Source organism: Clarias gariepinus, chromosome 21 (assembly GCF_024256425.1).
Source record: "Clarias gariepinus isolate MV-2021 ecotype Netherlands chromosome 21, CGAR_prim_01v2, whole genome shotgun sequence".
Classification (NCBI taxonomy): domain Eukaryota; kingdom Metazoa; phylum Chordata; class Actinopteri; order Siluriformes; family Clariidae; genus Clarias; species Clarias gariepinus.
Window position 1 is genome coordinate 20,102,284 of NC_071120.1, and position 24,952 is coordinate 20,127,235.

Genomic DNA, 24,952 nt, shown 5'->3' on the forward strand with positions numbered 1-24,952 from the left:
ACAGTTTCACAAGTATTTTTCTGTATACTCACTCTGTTACTAAAAGTACGAGCAGGACTGCTTATCACGCAGTTACATTATATTTTCTCTTCACTGGATCCAACTTCAAACATCTCAAACATTTTTAAGCGAGACAAATGCCTCTGTGAACAAACCAAAGAACTGGAGTGTCCTACACAGAGCACTGACCTCAACCCCTCTTAACACCCTTGAGATGACTGCTGGCTTCATTCCAGGCCTTCTCAAACATCCGTGCTGACCTCTTGTGTCTGAACTTCCTAGAATCCCCACAGGAACCATTCAAAAACTAGTAAACCGACTTGCAAGAAAAGTGGAGGTTATTATAGCAGCAATGAGGGTCTAAATCTGGAAATTACATGAATGTTTACAAACGTTTGGCCATGGATACGGGTGCTTCTCAATAAATTAGAATTTTATTAAAAAGTTGATTTATTTTTAGTAATTTAATTCAAAAAGTGAAACTCGTTTAGTATATAGATTCATTACACAGACGGATACGTTTCCAGTGTTTTGAGTTGAGAAACCCCAGTAAACCAGGAAGTAGTGATGGTAAGTGACATTTTAGTGACTCGGTTCCTTGAAACTCAAAGGTTTTTAAAAGTATTTAATTTTTTGAATCATGTATATCTTCTTTGTGATCATGTCCATTATTAAAAGCACAATATAAATAAAATAAAATTGAAATAAGAGAGAGAGAGAGCACTCAATTAAAAAGTAATTGTATTTTTTGTCACTTACATTTACATTTAGGCATTTGTCAGATGCTGTAATCCAGAGCGACATAAAAGTGCTTTGAAGTTTCCGTCCTTTGAGGTTTGATAGATCCTATCACTGGGTTACTAGGTTACTAACCATAAGTACCTTCAGACGAACACTGTGGGGAAGGTTTTTCTTATAATTTAGCTGTACAAATTGCGTAAAAAGCTATGTTTGTGATTTAACGATCCTTTAAAGAGGTTATTATTTGCATGCATTTGGGTATTTATGGGCCTGTAATATATACTGCCAGTTCATATAATCATATGAATTTCTGCTTTGTTACACACAGAATTTTTTTTTTTCTTTGAAAGACGTTGTTTGGATATTGTGTACACACAATTGAAGTTTAATCGGTACATTCCGTCTTATATTAGCGGGAACAGACTGTGCTTAAGGGTGGATTGTTAGGCAAGGCTATTTCAGATAACTTTTAATTTTATTAGCTTTCTTCATGGAATGCCACACATGTTAATTGATTTAGTGTGGGCTTATCGACTCTGGCAGAGTTCTGATTTTAGTTATTTCAGTCGCACACAGACAGATGGCAGTGTGGGCCATGTGTTTGAATGAGAACCAGACAGACTGTATTGGGGAGCACAGCAGGTGGTCATCTGGTTAATTGTGTATTACTCTGTTAATGGGATAGACGGCCTAACACAGCTGTCTTACGGCTGCTCGAAAGCAGTTTTCCCCTCTTGTCCGCATGTGACCAGGACATGTGTTCGGTATTAGCTGAACAGGGCTTACCGCTTAACCCTGGTTGGTTTTGCTATGTTTATTGAAACAGGATGATCAGGATGAGGTTGTTTTGTTGTTATTCCCATGTTAGCGTCAGTAGTTAAGGTCAAGAGATGGTGTAATAATAGAAATACTGTATGTGCGATCTGCTGTATTACAAACACAGACTTAAAATCAGTTAACTGATTTTAAGTCTTGTTTAAGACCCTTTTGTGTGATCTCTTTAAGTATACTAATAGACATAGATTGAATTAAGATGTATAGGCATTTCCTCAAAGGGGGATTACCTAAAAATCACTGTCTTTATCTTTTAGCAGTATCAGGCCATGCAGCAGAGCCTCCACATGCAGCAGCAGCAGCAGCATATGCTTCACCAACAGATGCTGATGCAGCAGTCCATGTATCACCCACAGCAGCAGCATTATGCAGCTCTGGTGAGTAAAACACACATGCACGTAGCAGCCTGCCACATTTAACCCACTTTTTAAAGGAGAAAGTCACTGTATAGCATACACTAATTTGATATAATTATCATGATTTAATAAGTAATAGTATCTAATAAGTGGTCGTCTTTTTGGAGCATCTGTTTAAAAATCCAGGTTTGGTTATGGCTGTACTGGAGTTTAGTAGCGTCATTGAGGCATGCGCTAGGTTGAAACACCAACATGTAAACGCATGCAGATATTATTCACTTAAGAAAAGTCCAGTTGGATGGCACCGTTCTGCCTCGATTACTAATTTGGCCGCCTGCACGCTATGCAAAAGCTCTTTGTGCCAAACGGTTGCCGAGTCCAAGTCGATGCCAGTCGGTCGCATCCATCAGTAATTCCTCCAGAAACGTATTTACGCTAAACACCAAGGCGACGCAACCAGGCTTCCTCTAAATACATAATGTTAAGGCGGCACAATTTTTAGCTCATTTTCCACCGAATGGTTACCATCTGTTTAATTTCAGCTGCAATCTGCTCCATGCAAAGCCATCAGGGGATTGAATGGGGGGTGAAATCGACCGATTCTCTGTGTTAAATCGTAACATATGAAGCAATTACACTGTAGGGAAATCTAAGCGGTTATCTATCACTCTCTTGCTGTCTTCATGTCCTGAACGGTCACTTTGGGTTGAAAAGGACTTGGTGTACTTTCCCTTTTTGACACCAAACATTAGTGTGAGTTTTTTTTTTTTTCTATTTCTTTCTTCTTCTTTTTTTTCTTCCCAAGATAGAAGCTTAAAATTTTACATTACAGAAATACCTTGTGGTGAAGCAAATTTGAGAATGAAAATGCATTTTAACAGGTTTACAACCGTGTTTTTGACTCGTCCTCGTCAGTGTTTGTTAGCGTGTGTGTCCTCAGTAGGTCACATAGAATCCCACAACCCCACCTTTGTCATTATAGTCCATTATGCTCATATTACGTCTCTCTCTTTCTTTTTCCGCTCCTCGATAACAGATCCATCAGTATCAGCAGGCGTTTGCTAGTCAGCAGCAGCAGCAGTGTGCGCCAACACAGCAAGTTTCCTACATTTCTCCACTAGAGTTCCATGCATCAGTGAGCGCCTACAACCCTGCCGGACCCTCACCTGCGGAAGTTCCTTTCAGCAACACCAGGTACCACCTCCACCTCCGCTTCCATCACGGTTTTACATCTCTGAAGAGGTTTTAACAGCACTAACTAATAAATTTTTCTCTTCTCACCGATTGCAGAATGACCGTGCCTAGTTCAGAATTGGTCAGTCCGTCTCTTCAGACGGTCAGTAATCCTCCTGACATGTCTCGCTGGAACCCTTTCGGAGAGGACAACTTCTCAAAGCTCACCGAGGAGGAGCTGTTGGACAGAGAGTTTGACCTTCTCAGAGCAAGCAAGTGTTACGAGCTAATCCTCGGCTTATTCTGGCTTATTCCATTTGGCAGACCTGTCGGATTTTTATATGCGTTCCGCATTTAAACATTGCTATGAGCAATCAATTGGAAATATGCCAAAAAAAAATCTTCATTTTATCATGAATTAAATTGTATTTTTAGATAGTCACATTAGACAAGTATATACTTAACACATTAACAGACTACTGCCAGTTTCAGTTTAGTTATTTTACAAAACACTTGTCTTATACAAGCATATACAGTGTTGTTAAAAAGTAAATAAAGTCCTGATTCATGTGTCTATCTTTATAGGCTGTCTGCTCTTCATCAGATCAGACAGTCTATAAACATGCACAGCCCTCAATTTTCTGTATTTTTTCCCCCATCTCCGAATGTGATGCTTTGCTATGTAGCCTATGTTTATGTTCCTTTTATTTTTTCTTGTTCAATTGTTTCTTAGTGCCATAGAACCAGGCTGTGTCTAAGAATGAAAAATGCATGGACCTTTTTTTTGTTGTTGTTTTAATGTGTTACAACCACAGCATTCAACTGTGCTTTTTCATTCAACAAAGCACAAATAATCTCACTGACTCATTGGCACCAAATACTGAGATGTCAGTTTATTAATCACTACATGAGAGATACCTAATAATAATAATAATGATACCCTGCTAACTTGGTGTGTACATGCAAACAGATTCTTACCAGCTACGTCACTGGGAATAATGCAGTGATCCAGTCAGCCAATCATATGGCAGCGGTGCAGTGCATGAAATCATAGAGATGTGATAGAGTTGGCCCACTTTTCTTTGCAGTACTGATTAAATACAGCCACATCAGAGGGTTCGTGAGTGTAAACTGCTCATATCTGGTGCGACCTCAACATCTCAGTGGGATGAGGACTGGACCTGACCTAGGCCACTCCGAAACTTTATATATACATTTTATTTTGAGCCGTTCAGAGGAGCCAGTCACCTTATTTACATACTCAGGATTATTCTTTTACTGCATAAACCAATTGCATTCAAGCTTCAAATTATAGACTGATGACCTGATGAGTAGAATTATAGCAAGACTTCAAAATCAGATAATGTTATTGTAGCCTTCTGCTTTTACCCATCACCAGTGTTGGGGAAGTTACTCAAAGTAATCTACTATAAATTACTGATTGCTACTTTAAAATTATAATTTGATTACATGACTGATTATTAAATGTAAAAAGTAATCAGATTACTAATTACGTTACTTTGAAAACATGTCATTGCGTGCACCTCAACCTGTTGTTGCTCCTCACTCACTCTGTAGGCTTCCTACGTAGGCGTCCTTCCCTTCTGCAGGTCGACCCAGCTGGCGATAGTTAATGTTAATTGAGCTCTTTTTTTTTTTGCTTTAAAAACCCTCTGCTTTTTTCCCTTCCTCCCTCCTTTAACCTTTCTCCTTTCCTGTTTTTTCTAAATAAAATCACGCCTTTTCTCGTAAGACCTTGCCTCGTGTCTGTGATGCCACCCATGCAATAAGAGTGAACCCGTAACAAAATCAAATGTAAGACAACAATGCTCTCCAACAATTAATTTAAGTGCATGTTCGTTAACTGATGCTGCCGCGCAAAAAAAAAAAAATTAATTAATATTTTTTTAATGCATTTTGAAACACTACATTGTAACGCTGGTAATGTAATGTTATCGACATTGGTAACAATAATCAAATTACAGGCATTTAAAATGTAACGTGTTGCATGACGGCATTATCAGGAAACGTAATTTCTGTTGAAATAAAGTTAAACCCAACTCAAACATTGGGGCAGCCGAAGGTTAAATGCGTTTGAGCTGTGACTTAAACATCTGACTTGAAGATGTTTAATTAATGATCTGATTCCACTTTATGACATCTGTAAACTCTCAGTCTTCTATATCTAATGAATCTGAAGCAGGTTCGTGCAAAGCTTTATATTATAAAGTGTCGATTCTATGTCGAAGGCTTTTATACAGCCTAGCTATTAAACAGCTGAGAGGTTTCTCTGCAAGCCTAGGCTCTTCTTGTTTACTTGGCAGAAGGTTTATTCTAAACTTGCATTTGCCTTTTACAGTAGCCTGCAAGAAGTTTTCCTAAAAAAAAAAACAATTTAAAATAACATGCACAACATTTACTTTTAATGCACCATAGTTTCTTGCAGAAGAACCAGTTATACATGTATTATTATTTAAAACTTGGATTTTGTGTTTGTTCAGGTTGCCTTTCTTTTATGTATAATTTTGTTCAAGTACAGTATCTAAAACAGTTCAGCATGATGTACAGAAAACCAGGAAGAAATCAGTAGGGGTGAATATTTTTTTCACAGCACTACATGCTCTGTATAGTGTATGCGCACAAGTGATTTGTGAAGAACTGTATAAAAATGTGCTACCCTTAAATATTATTGTTTCTCTTCGTGTTTGGCAGGTCTGCTTCGGTTGAGTGCACATTTAGTTTTTTCTTGTCTGACTGATTTGTCATCTGTTCCTAATTTCGTTCCGTGTTGTCCTGTGCCTAAAATAACGCTCTCTCCCTCTCCAGCAGATAACCGAGTGGAGAAAGCGGCAAGCTTGCAGGCTGGCGGCACAACCCTGGTGCCAGAGGACCCCTTCGGCTCTGTGCCCTTCGTGGCCAACGCAGGCAAGTTCTAGCAGCTATGCTCCAAATAAAGACTATGACCCTCTTATTGTCCCCTTCTGCTTATATGCTGTCCATCTCCTCAACCTTCCCACTGCACCTTTGTACCTCCTACTCTCTGGATTCACACCAAGCCTCTTCTGGACCCAGGAGTGAGGCGGGATCATGAAGTCGCTAAAGTACAGGGATGGGTTCATAAGTAAGATGAGCAAACCAGGCCCTGATAGGTGAAAAATGTTACATAGCAATAGGAATAGCGTTCAAAGGCTGCAAAAAAGTGTATGATATATGGATTTGTTTTTTTTAATCCGCTAAACTAAACAAGGCGTAGACAGCATCAATGTTTGTAGTACTAATTCAATTCTTTTTTGTTTTTTTGTGTGTATGTTCTACAGAAAAAGAGACATTTTTTTTATTGAAGCCAATGGGCAATGTAGTGCCTCCATGCTTTTTAGCTTGCCTTTGCCTTTTTTTGGGGTGGCTTCTGCACTTTATTGTTATAGGACAAAAAGTAAAAAAAAAAATCTCTAAATACTTTAGCTGTGTACCAAAAGTGTCAGACTTTTTTTTTTTTTTTTTTTAAGAGTAGAATATCATGGACTGGAAGATTAGTGCTACTTCAGTGTAGGTAGGACGTAAGTGTAAAATATTATAATTTTGGTTAGTGCTAAGTTCAAAGGACCAGGTTTTTTTTTTTTTTTTTTTTTTTTTTTTTTAGTCACAAGTAACTTCATATGATAGTGAAGTGCAACCACACTCGTTAGACTTCACCATTATAAAGTGCTGCTAATAAAAATGTTGGATTCATTCATTTTGGCATTTTCACACTACATTGCATCAGTTTGGCATGAAAGAATAGTCTTCTTAATTCTTGAGCAAACTGTTTTTCACTTATATTAGAAGCTACATATTTTGTGTCTCAATTAGTAAATTTTTAATTTTTTTTACTTTATGTTGATTGTGGCGAAAGCCAGGATTTCTCAGGTACACACTCATGGATCTCACTTAACGAAACATTTCCAGGGATCTTCATAGCCACTGTGTTTACTTGTCCTTAACATGCCAATTTTGCATGGAGTTAATCACAAGTTTCTCTCCAGTGTTAAAATTGGCTTTGATTCCCTCATTGAGCCTTATCCCTCTTCTTCTTCTTCTTTTTTTTTTTTTTTAAACTGTGAAAATACTTTGCGTTGCCAATTTATGGAACGTTGGCAGATTCATTAAGTTAGGATGAGTTTAGACACATAATCAGAGGACTGTTGGATCTGTGTAGGATCTAAATGTGCACAGTCCTCAATTTCCTGTCTTTTTTTTTTTTTCTTTCCATCTCCGAATGTGATGCTTTGCTATATAGCTTATGTTTGTGTGCATTTACTTTTTTCTTGTTCACTTGTTTCTTAGTGCCATAGAACCAGGCTGTGTCTGAGAATGCAGAATGCATGGAGGGTTTTTTTTTTTTTTTTTTAAATGTGTTACAACCACAACAACAAAAAAAATCATACACATTCTATATTTTATTGCTGCTTTTTCATTCAACAAAGCACAAATAATCTCACTGATTCATTGGCACCAAATATTGAGATGTCAGTTTATTAATCACTACATGAGGGATACCTAATAATAATAATGATACCCTGCTAACTTGGTGTGTACATGCAAACAGATTCTTACCAGCTACGTCACTGGGAATAATGCAGTGATCCAGTCAGCCAATCATATGGCAGCGGTGCAGTGCATGAAATCATAGAGATGTGATACAGACCACATCGGGTTCCGCTTGTGTTTGCAAGGACCAGGAATATGATGCTGCAGGTTCTTGGCATGTGGAACCTGATTGTGGACGACTTCTGTTGTAGCCCATCATCAGATACTTTCTGAGGTGCTTTTCCTCACATAATTATACAGTAGTTATTAATTACTTGACTATAATGTTCTTGTTAGCTTGAAATATCTGATATCAACAAGCCATTCTTGCCCATAGAACTCCAACTCAGTGGATGGTTTTGCTTTTCAGTTTTTGGGTATTTTGTTCCGTCATTTCGGCGCATTAAGTGATAGATACTCCCCACCCTGGAGATCTGTCTGTCATTTCTGTGGCAGTTACTGATGCCTGATTGTCATCCACACGCTACAGGCATTTTGGGAACACCAATTAGCCTAACCTGCCTGTCTTTTGACTGTGGGAGGAAACTGGAGTAGCCGGTGGAAACCAAAAGCATGCACACAGATCCAAGGCGGGAATTGAACCCGGACCCTGGAGGTGCAAGGAGATTGGAGGTGCAGTGGACAAACATTGTAGTTTGTCCACTGTTCAAGTCACTCAGATGACATTTATTGACTTCACATTTACAAGCTCTAAAGTTTGTGCCTTGTGTCTGCACACTTGTACACCTGCGTGTTAGTGCAATTGTCCAATCGACAAATCATGTGCAAGTGTTCCTATTAAAGTGGCTGGCGGGTATGTATTGTTTAGCATACAAAGATCTAGTAATTAATAAACTGACACAGTGTATGTAAGGCTGTTGTTTTTTTCTGAGCACAGATTAAGGTTACGCTTGGATTAAATTGTACAGGGGCTTCTTTATTGAAAATCCATGCTAGATATAAGCTGTGTACAGGAAATCGTACCTCTGAAGTACACACATCACCTCATTGCTTTTTGTTTAACCAAAGGTAAGTTGATAAATTTAGACAGTCCATGTTCTAAGATCTAACCATTTTTTTGTGTGTGTTTGTGTATTATTCATTCATCTTATTGTTTACGTAAGTTCTGACCAGCATCAGAACGATTGGCACATGTTTTATTAATTGTCTGTCTACTATCTGATGTTGTATTAGATAAAGACAGCCATTCTCAGAGACATCTTGGTTCAGTTGGACATTTTTTTTGGAATTTGGGAAAGGTTTTAAAAAAAACACACACACACACCTGAGCCATGTTTCACACTAGACACATGCATGCACATGAAAACAAACAAAAAGGTACATTAAGAAAAACAGTAAAAAGGAATGTTAGAATGTGAAGGGCTGTTTCGTACACTTCCTTCATTATTACAGTAGGTGTTAACTCTCTTCAGTGTTCGTATGTTGTCTCTGAAAATAAGGGTGAAGGTTAGCGTAACAGATTAGTATCTTGTAGCTACACAGCTTCCAGTGTTAGATGATTTTTGTTGGTACAGAGCATCTATAATTCTCAACATGTTGCAGCACAACAGGTAGAATTAATGTAGTACACTCATTCTGCCATCTAAGGTTAATGTCCTGTGGTGCTTTTGGGAGTCCAGAATGCTTCCTAGGCCAAATATTTATAAAACTATAGCAGAGATTTAGGTCAATAGGCTTTTCATACATTTATATCTATTATTAATATATATATATAAGTATAGCTGAATAAGATGTTCAGAATGTTCTGTTCCCATAAAACAGAAATGTAAATGCTTATGTATCATAATGTATAATGATGTATTTCTTTACAAACTGCTAATGATTAATAAAAATCTATCCAAAGCAATATACACTTTTGTTGATTTTGTTATAAAAGTTCCACTGTCTTGTGATCTGGACCTCTATACCAAATAATCAAGATGTTTGTGATATCATGAGCATGGCTGTCTTTATCTATTACATCTATATATTTAAAAAAAAAATGTTAAGCATTAAATTAACTTATACCAGAGCATTGCTGAATTCTTAAATTTGTGCAGTAATTACAATCAGATTTGTTTCAGTGTGCAGTCTAGTACAATATTGTTTCCATAGTAAATTTATAAGTAGCGCGTACACAGAGATGTTTGTCAATTTTAAAAATGTGCTTTTATGTAAGAAAGTTAAATGTATAATCATAAATGAGGTGACATTTTCTGACAGATGATTATTTAGCATTTATTAAAGGAATTTTCTGCGTCAAACATTAAAAAAAAATCATTTCAAAGCAATATTAGCAAAAAACGTTTTGAGATTTATTAACTTCAAGAGGAAGAACAAGGACTGGTGAGTGAGCTGTTTCTCTATTATACTGCAGGTAATGGACGTCTGAGAAGTTAATTATATGTATATATCAGTTAAATTTTACTACTTGTCTATGGATGATATAAAAAATTCAGTTGGCAGAAAAATTGCCGTGGTATAAAAGGAATAAAGTATTTTAGGAAATTTTCTTGGAAAATCAATTCACTAATCAAATCACTAATTAATTTCCAATAAGAGGACACTCCATTGTGTAATTCCATAATTTACAGTGAATGTCATTACAATATAAAAGTTTATATTGAATAAAGAATTTTGTGTATCCTAGAAAACTTAAATTCTCAAAGGATTTGGTGTGTAGTAAATGTAAATCAACATCAGGGCAAATGAATACCTCAGTATTTACTTTAGTTTGCAGTGCTTTATTTTCACAGCTTTGACTTTGAACATCTTTTTAAAATAGTTTAACAATGGTTTAAAATTAATTCATCCATTGATAAATGAGAACAGAATATCCACTTTGTATCTCCTGGCCTGAAAGTCTGGTTCTGTAAACAATGTCTTTTCAAGTGTAAATTACAGCAAACGCTCAAATTGATGGCCTCAAAAAGCTTCGACGGTGGTTCTAATTTGATTTGGTGTTGTTGGACATCTTAAACAAAAATTCCCATTTTTATATGTCATGTCCATGGCTCCTGACTCATGAATATTCATTAGCCATTCATGATGTATTGTTTAAAATCCACGAGAGGCACTTGTCACATGGTATGTCCAGGCACATGTCGGGTAAAATGCATAATCTGGCTCCAATATTAATTTTCATATAATCTGTGGACCTCGGTTTAAAACAGCCCAGGGTAATTCATGGCTGGTCATTGTAAGTGTAATCAGATGTTCATGCACAAGAACATCGCGCAGTAAACCTCCAGCTTTAGATCTCATATGATTAAAGTTGCACCGAACTGTAAATACCTGCGTCCTGAAATTTCTGTGATTAAAAATGTTGGAGATCAGCAACGGAGGCTGAACAGCTGCAATGTTCGACTTCTGCTATGCTTTCACACCAAATGTTTTTAAAAATATATACATGTATCCTCCCCGTGACTTTTTTTCACTTTACCCCCTCTAGCTTGCTTAGCTCGCTCCCCTTTTCTAAACTTACTCACAGATAACACTGTTTGGCTAACCCTTTGTATAGTCTTGCCAGTTTGGAGAGTTTAGATGGTAACAGATTTGCAGATCTGCCTGCACAGCATGAGGTATGGCTCTGACCAGCTATACCGAGGAGTAAAAATGTGGAAGAAGTGCTACAAAATGATTGTGTGTGTATACAGTGTGTGTATATAGATAGGGGGGTAGATGGATCAATCGATAGATGGATATAGATTCACCTTTAGCAGCAATAACTTGCACCTTACACCTACAGTACAGTTTGTACAGAACAGATTAGGAAACCTTTCATTTCGACATGAAATTCAAAGGCATCATCTTTAAGGACTGTTCTCTTATTTGTTTGGGTATTTGTTAGTGGCTTTAGTTCAAATAGAGCAGAAAACCCAAAGCAATGTTTAATATGTAATTTCCATTCATTATATTTTTCATTATTGGTAAAAAGCCTTGAACAGGTTCATATTTTTATGATGCACATCATCTTTTTTCCTTTTTCCATGGGCTCTGTTCCCATTGGTCTTGATGGCTCTTTTCCTTCCATTGATTTCAGTTGTCTTTTTGTTTTATTTAACCCTCTTCCTTTAACCAGGCTTGGGACATATAGACAAAAAAACAATTTAAAAAGGCCAATGAGCCTACCTTGCAGACCTTTAGACTGTGTGAGGAAACCAGACCACACGGAATATGCTCTTTTATCTATATAACATTTTTAAACGTTACCCATAGACTTGTTTCATATTAAGCTGTGGCTCTTTAAACGGTAAAAAATACTTTTGTCCATTTTTTAAATCATTATAGCAAATAAACTGGATGCTATAGACTTTACATCCGCAGAACTGTTGCTGAACTGTTTATTATATATTCAGAGTTTCACTGTCAAGTTTACCCTAAAGATTGATTTACTTTTTGTGAATAGTTCCTCACATGCAACCATCGCCTTTAAATTGCACATTAGGAATCAAAATTTACATTGAGCTCTATAAAACCGACTGTGTTTTACATTTTTTTTAATGTTAAAAAATAAATAAATAAGAAGAATAAAATACGATGCTTACTATTGTCTTTTTTGTGTCTTGTTTCTCTCAGGACCCGGTCTTCCAACAGAGCAACCAAACTCAGAGTCTGGAGCTGCTTCTGGTGTTGCCGCTGATGTACTTTCTGCTCCTGAAGACGTCCAACTACCAATTACTACGGAACAGAAGCCTGTGAAAAAATCCAGCTCATCTGGCTCATTGCCTCATAAAACAGGGGAAGAGTCAGAGAGTGACTTTGAGTCAGATCCTCCCTCACCCAAAAGCAGCGAAGATGAAGAGGTGGAGGAAGAAGAAGGCCTGAACAGCGAGCATGAAGACACTGAGCCGGAGAACCTGGGCCAGAGGCCGTTGCTTATGGACTCTGAAGAAGAGGTTGAAGAGGAAGAGGACAAACATAGCTCTGACTCTGACTGTGACCAGAGGAACGCGAAGGTTGGTACTAGAAGACTGCCAGAAGATAAAGTTTCTGCATTTGCTAAGCAGAGTGCTAAAGGTGAACCTGGAACTAATCTAATAACTCCTCCTGATTCACCCGGCGTTGCCATGACCAGTGCAAGTGAAGTGGATGTATTTGGTGCGGTGCCCTTCACTGGTAGTAATCAGCCCAGAACACCACTGGAAAGCATGGATGTGTTTGCCAAGGCTCCTTTCAGACAACCAAGCCAAGAAAATACAGCAGAGGAGTTTGATGTGTTCACCAAAGCTCCTTTTAGCAGGAACCTTTCCAAGTCAAGCAGGAGCAGTGATGCTCCCACAGGACAGACACCCCCAATCTCTCCAGCTAGTGTAGATGTTTTTGGCTTCTTGCCCTTCCAACCAAGCCACAGCATACCCATTTCCGGAAGCCAGGAAGATGTCTTTGGCCCAGTGCCTTCTGAGGAGGCCCAAAGCCCACAGCAACAGAAGCTTAAGCAGCGGAGCCTTCAGAAACTCTCCTCACGCCAGAGGCGCACCAAACAGGAGGCCAGCAGCGGCAATGGAAAGCGCCACCACAGTACCCCAACAAGTAGCCGGAAGAGCAACAAGCCCAGCTTTCGTACCCCAGAGCGTGCACGTCGGCACAAAAAAGTGGGAAGAAGGGATTCGCAAAGTAGCAACGAGTTTCTTAGTGCCTCCAAAGAGAACATCAGCATTAGCATTGGGGAGGTAAAAGAGCTTGAGGCATCTTTGCCTTCCGAAGATGCCATATTGGATCCCTTTGGCGCCAAGCCTTTCCATCCACCAGACAGTGTTCGTCATGGACAGCACCCAGGTTTGGGGGACAACAAGAGTGATGTCAACTCCACCAGTGGCAGACCTCGGACTGGTTCTCTGCAAGCTACGTTTGATGGGAACAAGATGGATGACTTTGGAGCTGTGCCCTTCACTGAAATGGTGACCCATAGCAAGCCTCAACAGGCCCCACAGATGGATTTTGACCCATTTGGAGCTGCACCTTTTCCCTCAAAGCAGTGAATGTTTCGTCTTCCTGCACACACACACAGAGTGCACTTGCATAAATGCTGCTACATTATGCAGCCAAAAAGACTCTGAAATGTAACTAACGGATGGCAGCTGTGTGGTGCGATCTTGGGCTATGGCCCAACAGATCACAGGCCTTTGTTTTTGGTTGAAAACCAGATTTACAGCTTTTTAAACTATTAACACCTAACTTGATATTGGAGTAACTTTTTCCTGAACTTGACTTGAATCTATGTATGGATTGATTTTTTTAAAGGCATTTTTGCATTACCTGACTGCTGAGAAGCTGTTAATGCTGCAACACAATGTTCTCCAAGAAAACATTAGCAAAAAGGTGACGATATCCTTTGTTTTGTTTTTCTTTTTTCCCCCCTTACTATATATATCTCCCTGATTTAGCAATGAATTAAATCTACGCGCGTGCTCAATCATGGACCACCAAATTATCAGTGGTCCTTGTGTAGGTTGTTGCTTCCTGCTTGATCTACCTGATAGGTCAGTTTTACACCATATTGCCTTATATGGGTATGCTCCACCCTGCTTTATTGTACCTCAAACACACACATGGCTGTTTTGGTGCCTTTGTGTCAACAGAATTGTTTCCATGTAGGCCTTCTTCATACTTATTTTGTCATTTTCTATGCATAGTGCACCATTTTAAGTGCGGTTAAATGGTCGCCATGGTTATCTTCCAAAATCCTAAACTATATGAGATACCCAACAAAATTATTGAGCAAATTAAATTTCATAAATCATATGATGGGACTTTGGATTGGTTTGGGTTTGGTGCTGGAAAGTTTCACACAAAAATAGACGTAAGCCTAATGTTCTACTAAACTCATTAATAACCAAAATGTCAGTCCTGCACACACATACTAATGAAATCCACCTACAATCGTAGATGAGCCTCTGTAAAAAGGGAAAGTAATGTAGTTTGTACTTCTTGAATGTATTTTGTTCAGTTTTTTCATTTGTACAGAATAAGGTTGTGAATTCAACTAACACAAAAAAAAGCATATGAACTTGTACACAATTAATTTAACTGGAAATGAGTGAGAATGAATGAGTAAAGGGTGTTTTACAGTACATAAAAATGGGACAAAGACTTTTAGTGACTACAGCAAAATTTTTGCGCCTTTTAAATAAAAAATTGACCAACTAGCATTGCAACATTTACTGTTTTTATTTTTTCGTATTGGTTCGATTTGTCTTGCTACACTGCCCTCTAACAATGCAATAAAATATTGAATTCTTATTTGAAATGTTTTCAGATGTTGGTCTAATTTTGTTAATGACCGAATTGTGTTTTTAAGAGTCTGTTTATTTATTATACACTAAAATTATAAATAAAATAAAAAATATCAGATTTGAGTTGTAAAGGACAGTGTACAGGTTTCAACCTCAGTAAAGAAGATATCTCAAACACAAAGGTTTCTTGTAATATAAAAAAAAAAGCTTGTGCTATCCAGCTAAGAAGAAGGAAAGCTAAAACAGCAGTCTTTTATTTATTTTGCACAATGAGTAACCCCTACCAAAAAAAAAAAAAGTACATTGCACCTCAAGAAAACAATGCTTAAAAAGTACAACAAATATCAGGGAAAAGGTACATCTTAAAAAGCTGAAATATTTCATTTCTGTAGTAAAATACACACGGCATATTAATACAAAAGAAAGAAAGAAAATAAAATAAAAATGCATTTTATTGAGGTCCCAGTGTCTATTATAGCTTGTCATATACCCTTAAAAAAATTAGTACCACAGTATTTTAGTGCTACAATGAACCTTGTGTAACATACATTATCGACTGCATTACATTTTCGGAAGTTTGCACCTTGTCCCTGTCAGATTTTTACAAATACTAAGTAAATTATTTAAAAGTAGTAAGTAATAATGTTAACTTCCCCAAATTTAAATTGCATTGTCCGTTTTATTAGTCGTAATGTTTCTAGTCACTCTTGGAGCATGAACTCTTTGGTATGATATCCAAATACCACTGGGTAGTTTGCTAATGCCAACAAAATAAAAAATTAACATTCAGATTCACAAGAAAATTCTTTAAATATTAACTACAAACATTTTCATGTATATTCTTTTCTATTCCACATTAAAGGAACAGACTCATCATTCCTCAACTACATGATAAACAGTAAGCTTATCATTCATCATGATCCAGCTTTAAGGTTGCAGCTTGACTAATGAATACTGCCATGAAACTTGGTTGTGTTTTAGTAAAAGTACTTCCTACCTCAAATTTACAGTAGTGCATGGTCCTACGGTTCACTTTAAAACTAAAGCACATAGGATGAAATTTCTAGGCACTTCTACAATATTTACAAAAAAACAACAAAAAAAACAGCAAATTGTTGAACATGTAAGAGAGCCAATACATTTGAAATTTCCTATTGACTCGCATAGTGATTGAAATGACCTGTTAGCATCAGCAACAGAATGTGATAATTAAAAAATTAGGAAAAAAAACAAGCTGTGCGTTAAACAAAGTCCCTCTTTTATGATTCATATTCCAGTTTTGATGCCTTCTCAGAGCTGATCATTCTGCCCTAAGCAGGCTGGAGGTAGTCAGGGCACGGGTGTGTATGTCTGTAGTTGGTGATAAACAGTGCAGACTGATGCCACCAGTAGAACATGAGCACCACCAATATGTGCCATATCTGGTGGCTGGAGCCGATGTAGTTCAGCTGACCTGTAGGACATATGTCATTACGTCAAATATCACTAACCTATATTTGTCTCTAACTTTGCCCTTTTATTTGTAATATAATTATATATCATGTTAAGCCACCTAGAGAGGATAAACATTTCACAAATTTAATACTTCTGTTTCTCTTTTAGCATTTCTTCACTGAGAACTTTCTAAACGTCATGACGTTTTCCATTAAGGGCATTTTTGTGACATTTAGAGAACAAATATCAGTGCCTTCTAATTGTCAGGACGTTTTCCACCACATGAAAGTCTTTAGGACAGACAAGTTCACACTTTTCTTTATCGTATTAACTTTTAAGATAAAGAGAACATGTCTGCTGAGGAAGCACATGATAATTTGGGAAGTGTTGGTTAAGACGTTTACTCAGAGTGGTAATGATTCCCCTTTAGGCCACATTATTGTTTATCCTGCTGTATTTTTATGTGATAAATAAAATGCCATATTTTGTTTGGACAAAATGCACATGAATGATGAATATTCAGGGATTGACTTTACCTGGAAAGTAGCGCTCTGGAACTTTAGAAATATAAAAGATGAAGGCAAGTGCAGCAAGAAAATACATTATCAGGACTCTAGGAAGAAAGCCCTAAAAAAAAACAATAAGCATTAATTATATTGCAATAAAATAGTAATGTCATAACCACTTATGTCATAACACAGTCACAATGGATAGTGTTTGTTCAGTAAAGTGTCTACTATAGGTAGGCCCCGACTTACGAACAAGTTCCGTTCCAGGAGCACGTTTGTAAATCTAATTTGTTCTCAGGTCCGACGAAGTGAGTTTTTGACACGCATATATAATGTAAAGCATACCGATCCACTGGACTAAATCTTTGTCCTCTTTCTCCACACTGCCATCACGTGGACAAAAATCGTAACAGTGCTTAAGAAAATCTAACAGCGTTTTTGTCTGTGCTTTTAAATCGCGAGCGGAATCCCGGATGCTATTTTGTCTCAGAGCCGTTTTCCACTGTATTGGACTGTGAACTTCTTTTGTTAAGGATTTTTCCGAAATTAGGATTATTCATCATCAGGAGACCTTTACAGAACAGTCATTTTCCATCATCTTGCTCCCGGACTGATTCATTGAAACCGGTGAGGCAGACTCATTTCTCCCGCACACACGCAGTATACCACATTTTATACATTCACTTACACACTAAAAATATTGTATATAATAGTGAATATTGGTATCTGGTGCACTGCAGTGTGTATTTTTTGTGTACAATACACGTAAGCTACTTACTTTAATGAGAAGTAGAACGGTCTGTTCGCAAACATTCGTAACTCAAATGTTCATTAGTTGGGGACTAACTGTACTTCTTTATTACATTACTTCTTGATTATTGTCTTTTTACAATGTGAGCGTCAAGGAGTCACTATCTCATGTTGTATTCCTTGTAAGTAAATTTTACAATTACCATAAAGGTCGTTCCAACTCGGATCGTATTACCATACTTGCCACTTCTGCTGCTTATACGCACCTGCACTAGTTCTGAGCTGAAACCTCCGCTAAGCCACATCCAGTGCATGGTAGGGATGAGGCCATAGGCCACTACAGAGCAGAAGATGACCGAGCGCAGCTTCAGCCACTTCTTAGTCAAGTAAAGAGGGTGTATCTGGGCAAAGAACTCCGCTAGCGTCATCGCCAGGACCATAACCAGGTACACCTGCCGCCAATACTGAAAAACATAAGAGAGCAGAGAAAAATGTGAAAAATAAGATGGCACAGGACTACTGCTAGAAATGATCTGCAGCGGTAAAGAATCGAGTATCTTATGGCATTTCACAGTTCAAGGACCTTGTCACTTGGTTGGCGCTGTTCAGGAGCAGAGTGGTGGTCAAATTGCTGACTATTACAGATAACGTGTCCCACAACCTCTGTGGTAAATGTGCATCGTTTGGTTCCTGACATTAATCTACTCCCATATGAAGTTCGATAAGTATGTATGCATCCATCGCGCCCTGAATTAACTTCTTTTTGGAAGTATAGCACAGCATTAAAGCCTAAATAAACTTCCTTGATTGCTGGATAGAGAAAATGATTGTGAGAAAATGCAAGTGAAAGAGAGACAGAAAGAAAACAGTCTTTCTTTCTCTTGGGGGACTTGGCTGATTGAGTAGTCACCCAAAAAGCAGAGCTAAACACTTGGCAGGGGTAGAGTGGAGATGGCTCACCCACGTGTGTGAATGTCATATGGTGGGGAACAGGAGTGACAGAGCGGGTCCTCGAACATGGCCATCTGCTTTGGGCTGGAGCAGATTTCCGCCGCATTCTGGGGCACAATAAGCCAGCACTTCCAATATGTGGGGGGAGGGAGTGTGCCGCGTGTGTGCGTGCGCGCAAAGCGACGTGGCCAATCGCGGCGGCCCTCCGCAAAGAGCAAGTGGGAGTTGGGGGGTGGGAGGACGAGAGTGAGCAGCCTGCTCAGGATGTTCCGGATCCAAGTTTCTCTGAAAGCTCTCTGCTCGTCGCTTGCTCGAGACAAAGGATACTCTGTTCGTAGCCAAATCTCTTTTAGTCAAGTAGTACTTTATAGGAGAAACTCAAAAAGATGAATTTAACAGATCTAGCATCACAGAGCTATTACACATCATGTATACAAATAGTATATTATAGTATTGTACATAGACAAAAACAAACAAAAAAAAAAACACAAACACTAAAAACCTTTACATTTCACCAGGCACAGCTTGACACACACGGTTTCCTACGCAAAGGCGTGAACTCTTGCTCTGTATCTGTTGCACAGGTACTGTATGCCCACAACAAAAGCAGGCCGACCATCTGCTACTACACCGCTTTGGGAAGCTGCTTCTCAGGCCAACTAATTAATCTACCCCGGTCTGAATCTCACCCCACATACACACACACCGCAGGCACAGTGTAAACACTCATCTTTTCATGTCAATCACATGGGACAGTTTACTTCTGTGTGACTTGGATTCAAGCTAAATGCTAATGACTGAAAGCAACTTCGTGGTAGCACCCCTTTTCCAGGCCAGATACATAAGACACGAAGAAGTAAAATTAATCCAATTAACATTTTGACTAACAGATGAAAATACAAATCGTTTAGGCAGTAAGTGTTTAAGTGACTTGTCCACGGGATTAAGAACTAAACTGACAGTGTAGCAAAGTGGGTGTATAGTAATGCCATAATACAATGCTTTAATTTTGTGAAAGTTTTACGTCTTTACGTTACCACAATCTTTTTTAAAGTTCTGTGAGTTCTCAGGATTTCTTCCTGGCAGGTGAGAACACGGGAATTTGCACTGGAGTTTACATAAACTCAACAGGAAAAGTAAGACAAACTTTTTTTCACATTCAGTCTGAAGGCTCCATTCAACTTCTTATTTACGCTGCCAGTCAAAAGTTTGGACACACCTTCTTATTCCATGGTCTTTTCTGATTATTCCTTTCTACCCTGTAAAAAATGCTGAAGGCGTGCAAAATATACAATAACCTCCTCTGAACAGTTGATATCAAGATGTTTTTGCTCTGTAAAGATTTTATAACAGCTCTAATCTGAGGTGCTGTTTGTTGATTGTCCCAAGTATTGTTCTACAACGTGAACAAAAATCATTCAATTAGAATGTGTGTCCAAACTTTTGACTGGTCCTGTATATCTATAGGTACTGTATGTCGCAAGTAAAATCATTGTGATGCATTAAAAGCAGCACTCCTGCTGTCACCAGTTCTACCCTTAAACAGAGATCCATCTTATATTATACCATGTTCATGCTGTTGGTTAGGTAAATAGTGTATGAAATATAAAAATCCACATCACGGTCCTCTCAAACATCCATACACCAGATGTACATAGTGATACATACATTATTGCAGTAGAAGGCATAGAAGACGCCTGGGACGTAGCAGCCCAACGTCCCGATCGAGATCCCTGCGTAGTCCAGTGCCATCCAGCGCCGGCTGGTTTTCTCCGAGCGGTGACAGCAGAACAGGTGATATCCCACTGAGCACAGCATGCACACCTAAACAAACCAAACTCCGTGTTTAGACTTCATGCAGGCCACTTAAAAATAAAGATATTCAACAGGCCAATTTCATGTTTTCAAACAAGCGCCCACCCAATTGTGAATTGCAACTGCAATATGGATCGCCCACAGGTCTGCGCCTTCTGAGGTCATTCAATTATGCGATTATCTTAAGCCTACCTAGCATACACACAGTTCCATACGAACTGTGATGCCATTTTTCTCCCTCTGATTATTCTGGCATGATGTTCAAAGTGTATGTTCTGGGAATTAGCACAGACTCTAAGCTAGATCCTTATGGCTGAGAGTGTAGCTGCCAAAGCGGGAGGCAGCTCGACACCTGAAAATAGAAATATGGCAAACTAACAGCTACAAGCATTAGATTAGCCGACTTAAAAAAGGTGATAAATTGAATATAACGTGTTGTGCAACTTGGCCATGACATACTTAACACACTCAAAGGAGAAATTTTAAACTGTCTGAATCAAGCAAGGACTCTGTACGATACTACGGCATACATGTCGGGCCGAAACGATTCTTCGAGTAACCTGAGTAATTCGATTACAAAAAATGATTGAGGCAAAATCTCCTGACCCGAAGCTTCTTTTAATTAATTTTAAAAGCTTGCATTATATTTTTGCCCAATTATTGGTTTGGCGTCATACAGTGTGCCTAAACACAGACGAAGAAGAAGCGCTTACATCACCCACAAAGTGAAAGAAGATGCAAACACTTAGCTGTGTATTTATTTGAGGGAGCGTTCAGTTGCGGGATGCAAAATGGAAGGGAGCGATAAAATTATTTTAAAATTCATTTTAATGTGTGCCTTAGTTTTTTTGATACTTAAAGTCAATTGAAATCTTTTTTTTTTTAGTTTAGACAATGTTTATTTTAGATAAAATGCTTTATGCATTTAAAAAATAAAAGTAGATTTTTCTAAAAAGAAAACCAATGAATCTTTGTTTCTCTTTTATATTTAACATTGCTGTTTAATTAAGCAAAAGTACATTTTATCCGATTACTTGATTAATTTTTTGGCAGAATACTCGATTATTAAAATATTCAATAGCTACAGCCCTACATACATGTATTAGTGTCTTCGTTGCACGGAATTTATCCATCACAGAGCACATGTCAACCAAAAGTAAATAAACGCACCTGAAAGCAGAAGAGGGATATAGAGTAGATTACGTAATCTTCTCTGGAGGCCCCGACCATAGGCAGCACGGCCACCATGTCGTACACACCCAGCGAGAAGAACAGGAAGAACCCGAGCAGGTGACTCCAAATGTTCACAGTCTCATTGGAAAGAATGAAAAGACTAGAAAGAGAACAGGATTATCAACAAGAGACAAAATTAATTTATTTACACAGCGGTTAAATTATTTAACATAAGTGTGATGTTAAGACTTTATATCTCAACAAGAACTGATGAAGCCATGAAAAGAGGCATTAAACATCTTCAGAATCCAGTGATCTTCAGCTATGATAGTTTCAAATGCTCAGTCAACAAACTGTCTTATTTTCCACCACCAAGTCATAGAATTTAAAGCAGGAGTCAGTGTGTTTAATGCAATACACTTTTTTTTTTCAGCTGACATCTTTTCATGGTCTTTTAGCGGTCAGCTCTATCTGTGGGCTGAGAAAATTTCCAGTGTTTATACACAGCACTAACTCAAAGAATTTTGAAACGAACAAAGAGGAACAGACCGCACCACACAACACTACTTCAGTCAATCATGCTAGATGATATTTTATATTAATATTGGTCACTAGGTGTAAGTGTGACCGACTTGGCACTCTGAAGTAATTATTTGGCTGCTGGGTTCAACAATCAATCTCCAATATAAGCCAAATATCTTTTTAATATTATAGCTTTTTTTTTTTTTAGTCTGGTGCATCAGTGAAAGCAATCCAATACTAGGCTTTGATACTGGGTTCTGAAACCCTGAAGAATTAACACAAGGGCCGTTCAAGTGAAACCAGGACTGTTGATTGTGCAAAATAACAGCACAATTATAAGAGTTTAAACTCCCTTTATTTCCCTATATAATCCCCTGCTACACTAATGCACTCCTCCCAGTGTTTCATTAGTGCTCAAATACCATCAAGGTAGAAAGTTTTCCCAAGTATGCTGGAGCCAGAATCAGACTGCATGTTTCAAGTCTGAAACACTGGTCTCCCAGAAACTCCTTTATTGGCACAAAAAATGGAAATGGCTTAGAGAGAGATTAGACCCGTATGGAGAATGGGGCAATAAGTCCCAGCCGAGTTCCTGTAAGTGCAAGTGGTGTTCGTGAACAATCGTGTGTACAGTTCTCATAGAGATAGATGTGTCTCTCTAAACTTTCATGGGAACAACTGCAGTGGGCTCTGAGCCACCTTGGCCATAATCGTCATTCCCACACATTTGACCTTTAAAATGTTTGCATCATTCAAATGTTTTACTGCGACTAAGAGTCTCATCACCATGCTGTGCTTAAAGTCTTCTGTAAATGTCAGTCGGGTTTACACCTTTATTTACGAGTAATGTCATTTCAAGTCCCTGGTTGACTTGAACCCCCCCTTGCAGACCAGATGTTCCAAGCTGATGTTATGACCTATTTTATGTCATGAACATGTGTTAGTAGTTGTGTGAGTTTTGCATCACAAATTACAAATTGCAAGTTTTGACAGCGTACTGCGCATGCGTCAAACTGTGGGCGCGTCTTAAATCGACCGCTTGACAAAATTTAATGAAACTAATGCAGAACTTATATTTGCCTGATGTTTAACCTGCGCCATAAGTAAAATCAAAGTTAAGACAAAACGATGTTATGGATAGTTATGTGCCAGATTTAATCATCTACTTTTATTTAATAAGCTACTACAACGTTACTTGCTCAATGTAAACAAACATTTGCGTCAATAGATATTAATTAGAAAATCAAAACTGAATATTTTTACTGGGACTGCTTAACATTTTCAGCACTATAATAACAGCGCTGATGTGATGCAAGTGAATTTTAACACGCTGGAGTTGTTTTAAGACAAAATCTTTGTCCGCTCTAGTTTTTCGAATTTCTCATCTGTGATTCACGTTCGGATGAGCGAGCAGGGAGAGTATTTGCCTGACGAGGAAATAAGTACGACTTAGTGTAACAAGATACTCAACCTTAAAAAGTTTTATTTCTTTGTATTAATAAGTTCGGCAGAAAGTTCTGCCGTACAGAAAGACAGGCAGACATGTACATGGACTTCAAATTGCTATAAATCACATTAAAGGCTTATTTTTAGCTTTAACCTTTTTACAAAACTCTTACAAAACAAGTTAACCCTATAAATGTGAATGATCCAACATTACCCTGACCCTGGTACTACTGAGCATGACTTAATGAATGCTTCATTGTAGTGTTATAGAAACAGAGATCTCTTACCTTTTAATACACAGTCTAGAGGTGAGGTAAGCTCTGTAGCCATCAGTGATGTATGGATTTTCCCTCAGAAACCCTGGCACTTGCTCATATGTGTAGAGTCTGATTCCTCTGGGCACAAGCACAGGCCAGTACTGATAGCTGCCCAGCTCTATGTACTGGGTATTCTTTAGCACTTTTGCCGAAGGCATCATGAATAAACACAGTTCCACGACATAGAGCTGGAACACAAAATCAAGTCATAAAGTTAACAGACAGACAGGTTTCTTTGTTAATGCCATGTATTCAGCTAACTAGTTAAGGTAGCTAAGTCAGAGCTAGCATAACCAACGTTGGTTAAGATTACCACCAAAGCATTTATTATTAAAAACGGCATTAATGCTCTATTAAGATTAACAGGATATATTAAATAAAATCCTAAATTATTACTAACACTAAATACAATATGTATTTCGATATTGCTAAGCTAGGTTATTAATAATTTTCGTCAAACACCTAGTTTTCAATGAGTCTTGTAAAGCTAGCGTTCCCTTAACATCCTATAAAGAAATAAAGACATAAACCTTAGGTGTTTTTTAATGTTATGAGAGTTAAACACTTAGTATTCATGGTTAAATTAATCCCGCACAATAACGTTTAATAATAAACCGAACAAAGCTAGCTTGCTAATCAAGCGATGGTAGCTAGTCTAGAGCTAGCATTTATGAAGAGAGCTAGTTTATAGGGGTTTTGTTAAACACAAACTATACCATCCTTAGCTTATAACTTGTTTACTTACCACTAAATCAGCTAAATATGTGTACCAAGCAGTCCATTTGTATATATCAGCGTGTAGCTCGTTAACACCGACCTAACCCTTACCCTGTCTGATAGCTAACCTCAACATTGCTAGCTAACAGGCTAACTCAGCTGTGTGTATACAGCAGTAGGCTACACCACAGACCTGTCTGTGTGTGTGTGTGTGTGTGTGAATACAATGCACAGTCTAAACTGGTTATATTTATTACTCAGACAATTCTTATAAAGCTCATTTCATCCGTTGTATGATTTTGGCCTGGTCTGTCTGTCGTAGGTCTGCAGAACTTACTAGAACAACAACAACAACAAAACTACAAGACATGTAAGAAGCATATAAATCACAAGTTTTTTTTTTTTTTTAAAGG

The 24,952-nt window shown here is 38.1% G+C and overlaps 2 protein-coding genes across 5 annotated transcripts in view; one reads left to right on the top strand and one right to left on the bottom strand.

Annotated features, from left to right (window-relative positions):
* The window catches only part of bmp2k (BMP2 inducible kinase), a 58,459-nt gene extending 43,561 nt beyond the window's left edge, over nt 1-14,898 (top strand). The window contains exons 12-16 of one of the 4 annotated variants that reach the window (XM_053481552.1): nt 1,833-1,952; nt 2,968-3,125; nt 3,222-3,376; nt 5,931-6,029; nt 12,249-14,898. In XM_053481552.1, coding sequence (XP_053337527.1) covers nt 1,833-1,952; nt 2,968-3,125; nt 3,222-3,376; nt 5,931-6,029; nt 12,249-13,651 — 1,935 coding nt within the window. In that variant the 3' untranslated portion in view covers nt 13,652-14,898. The remainder of the gene's footprint in view (nt 1-1,832; nt 1,953-2,967; nt 3,126-3,221; nt 3,377-5,930; nt 6,030-12,248) is intronic. The other 3 variants (XM_053481554.1, XM_053481556.1, XM_053481553.1) reach the window with 3 other exon arrangements.
* On the bottom strand, nt 14,822-24,744 carry paqr3a (progestin and adipoQ receptor family member IIIa). Its single transcript, XM_053481557.1, has 7 exons — nt 24,568-24,744; nt 23,793-24,010; nt 21,535-21,697; nt 20,218-20,373; nt 17,865-18,062; nt 16,876-16,966; nt 14,822-16,358 (listed from the first exon to the last, which is right to left on the bottom strand). The coding sequence occupies exons 2-7, from the start codon at nt 23,981-23,983 to the stop codon at nt 16,216-16,218; spliced, it is 942 nt and encodes a 313-aa protein (XP_053337532.1). The 5' UTR covers nt 23,984-24,010; nt 24,568-24,744; the 3' UTR covers nt 14,822-16,215.
* Between the last annotated feature and the right edge of the window lie 208 nt (nt 24,745-24,952).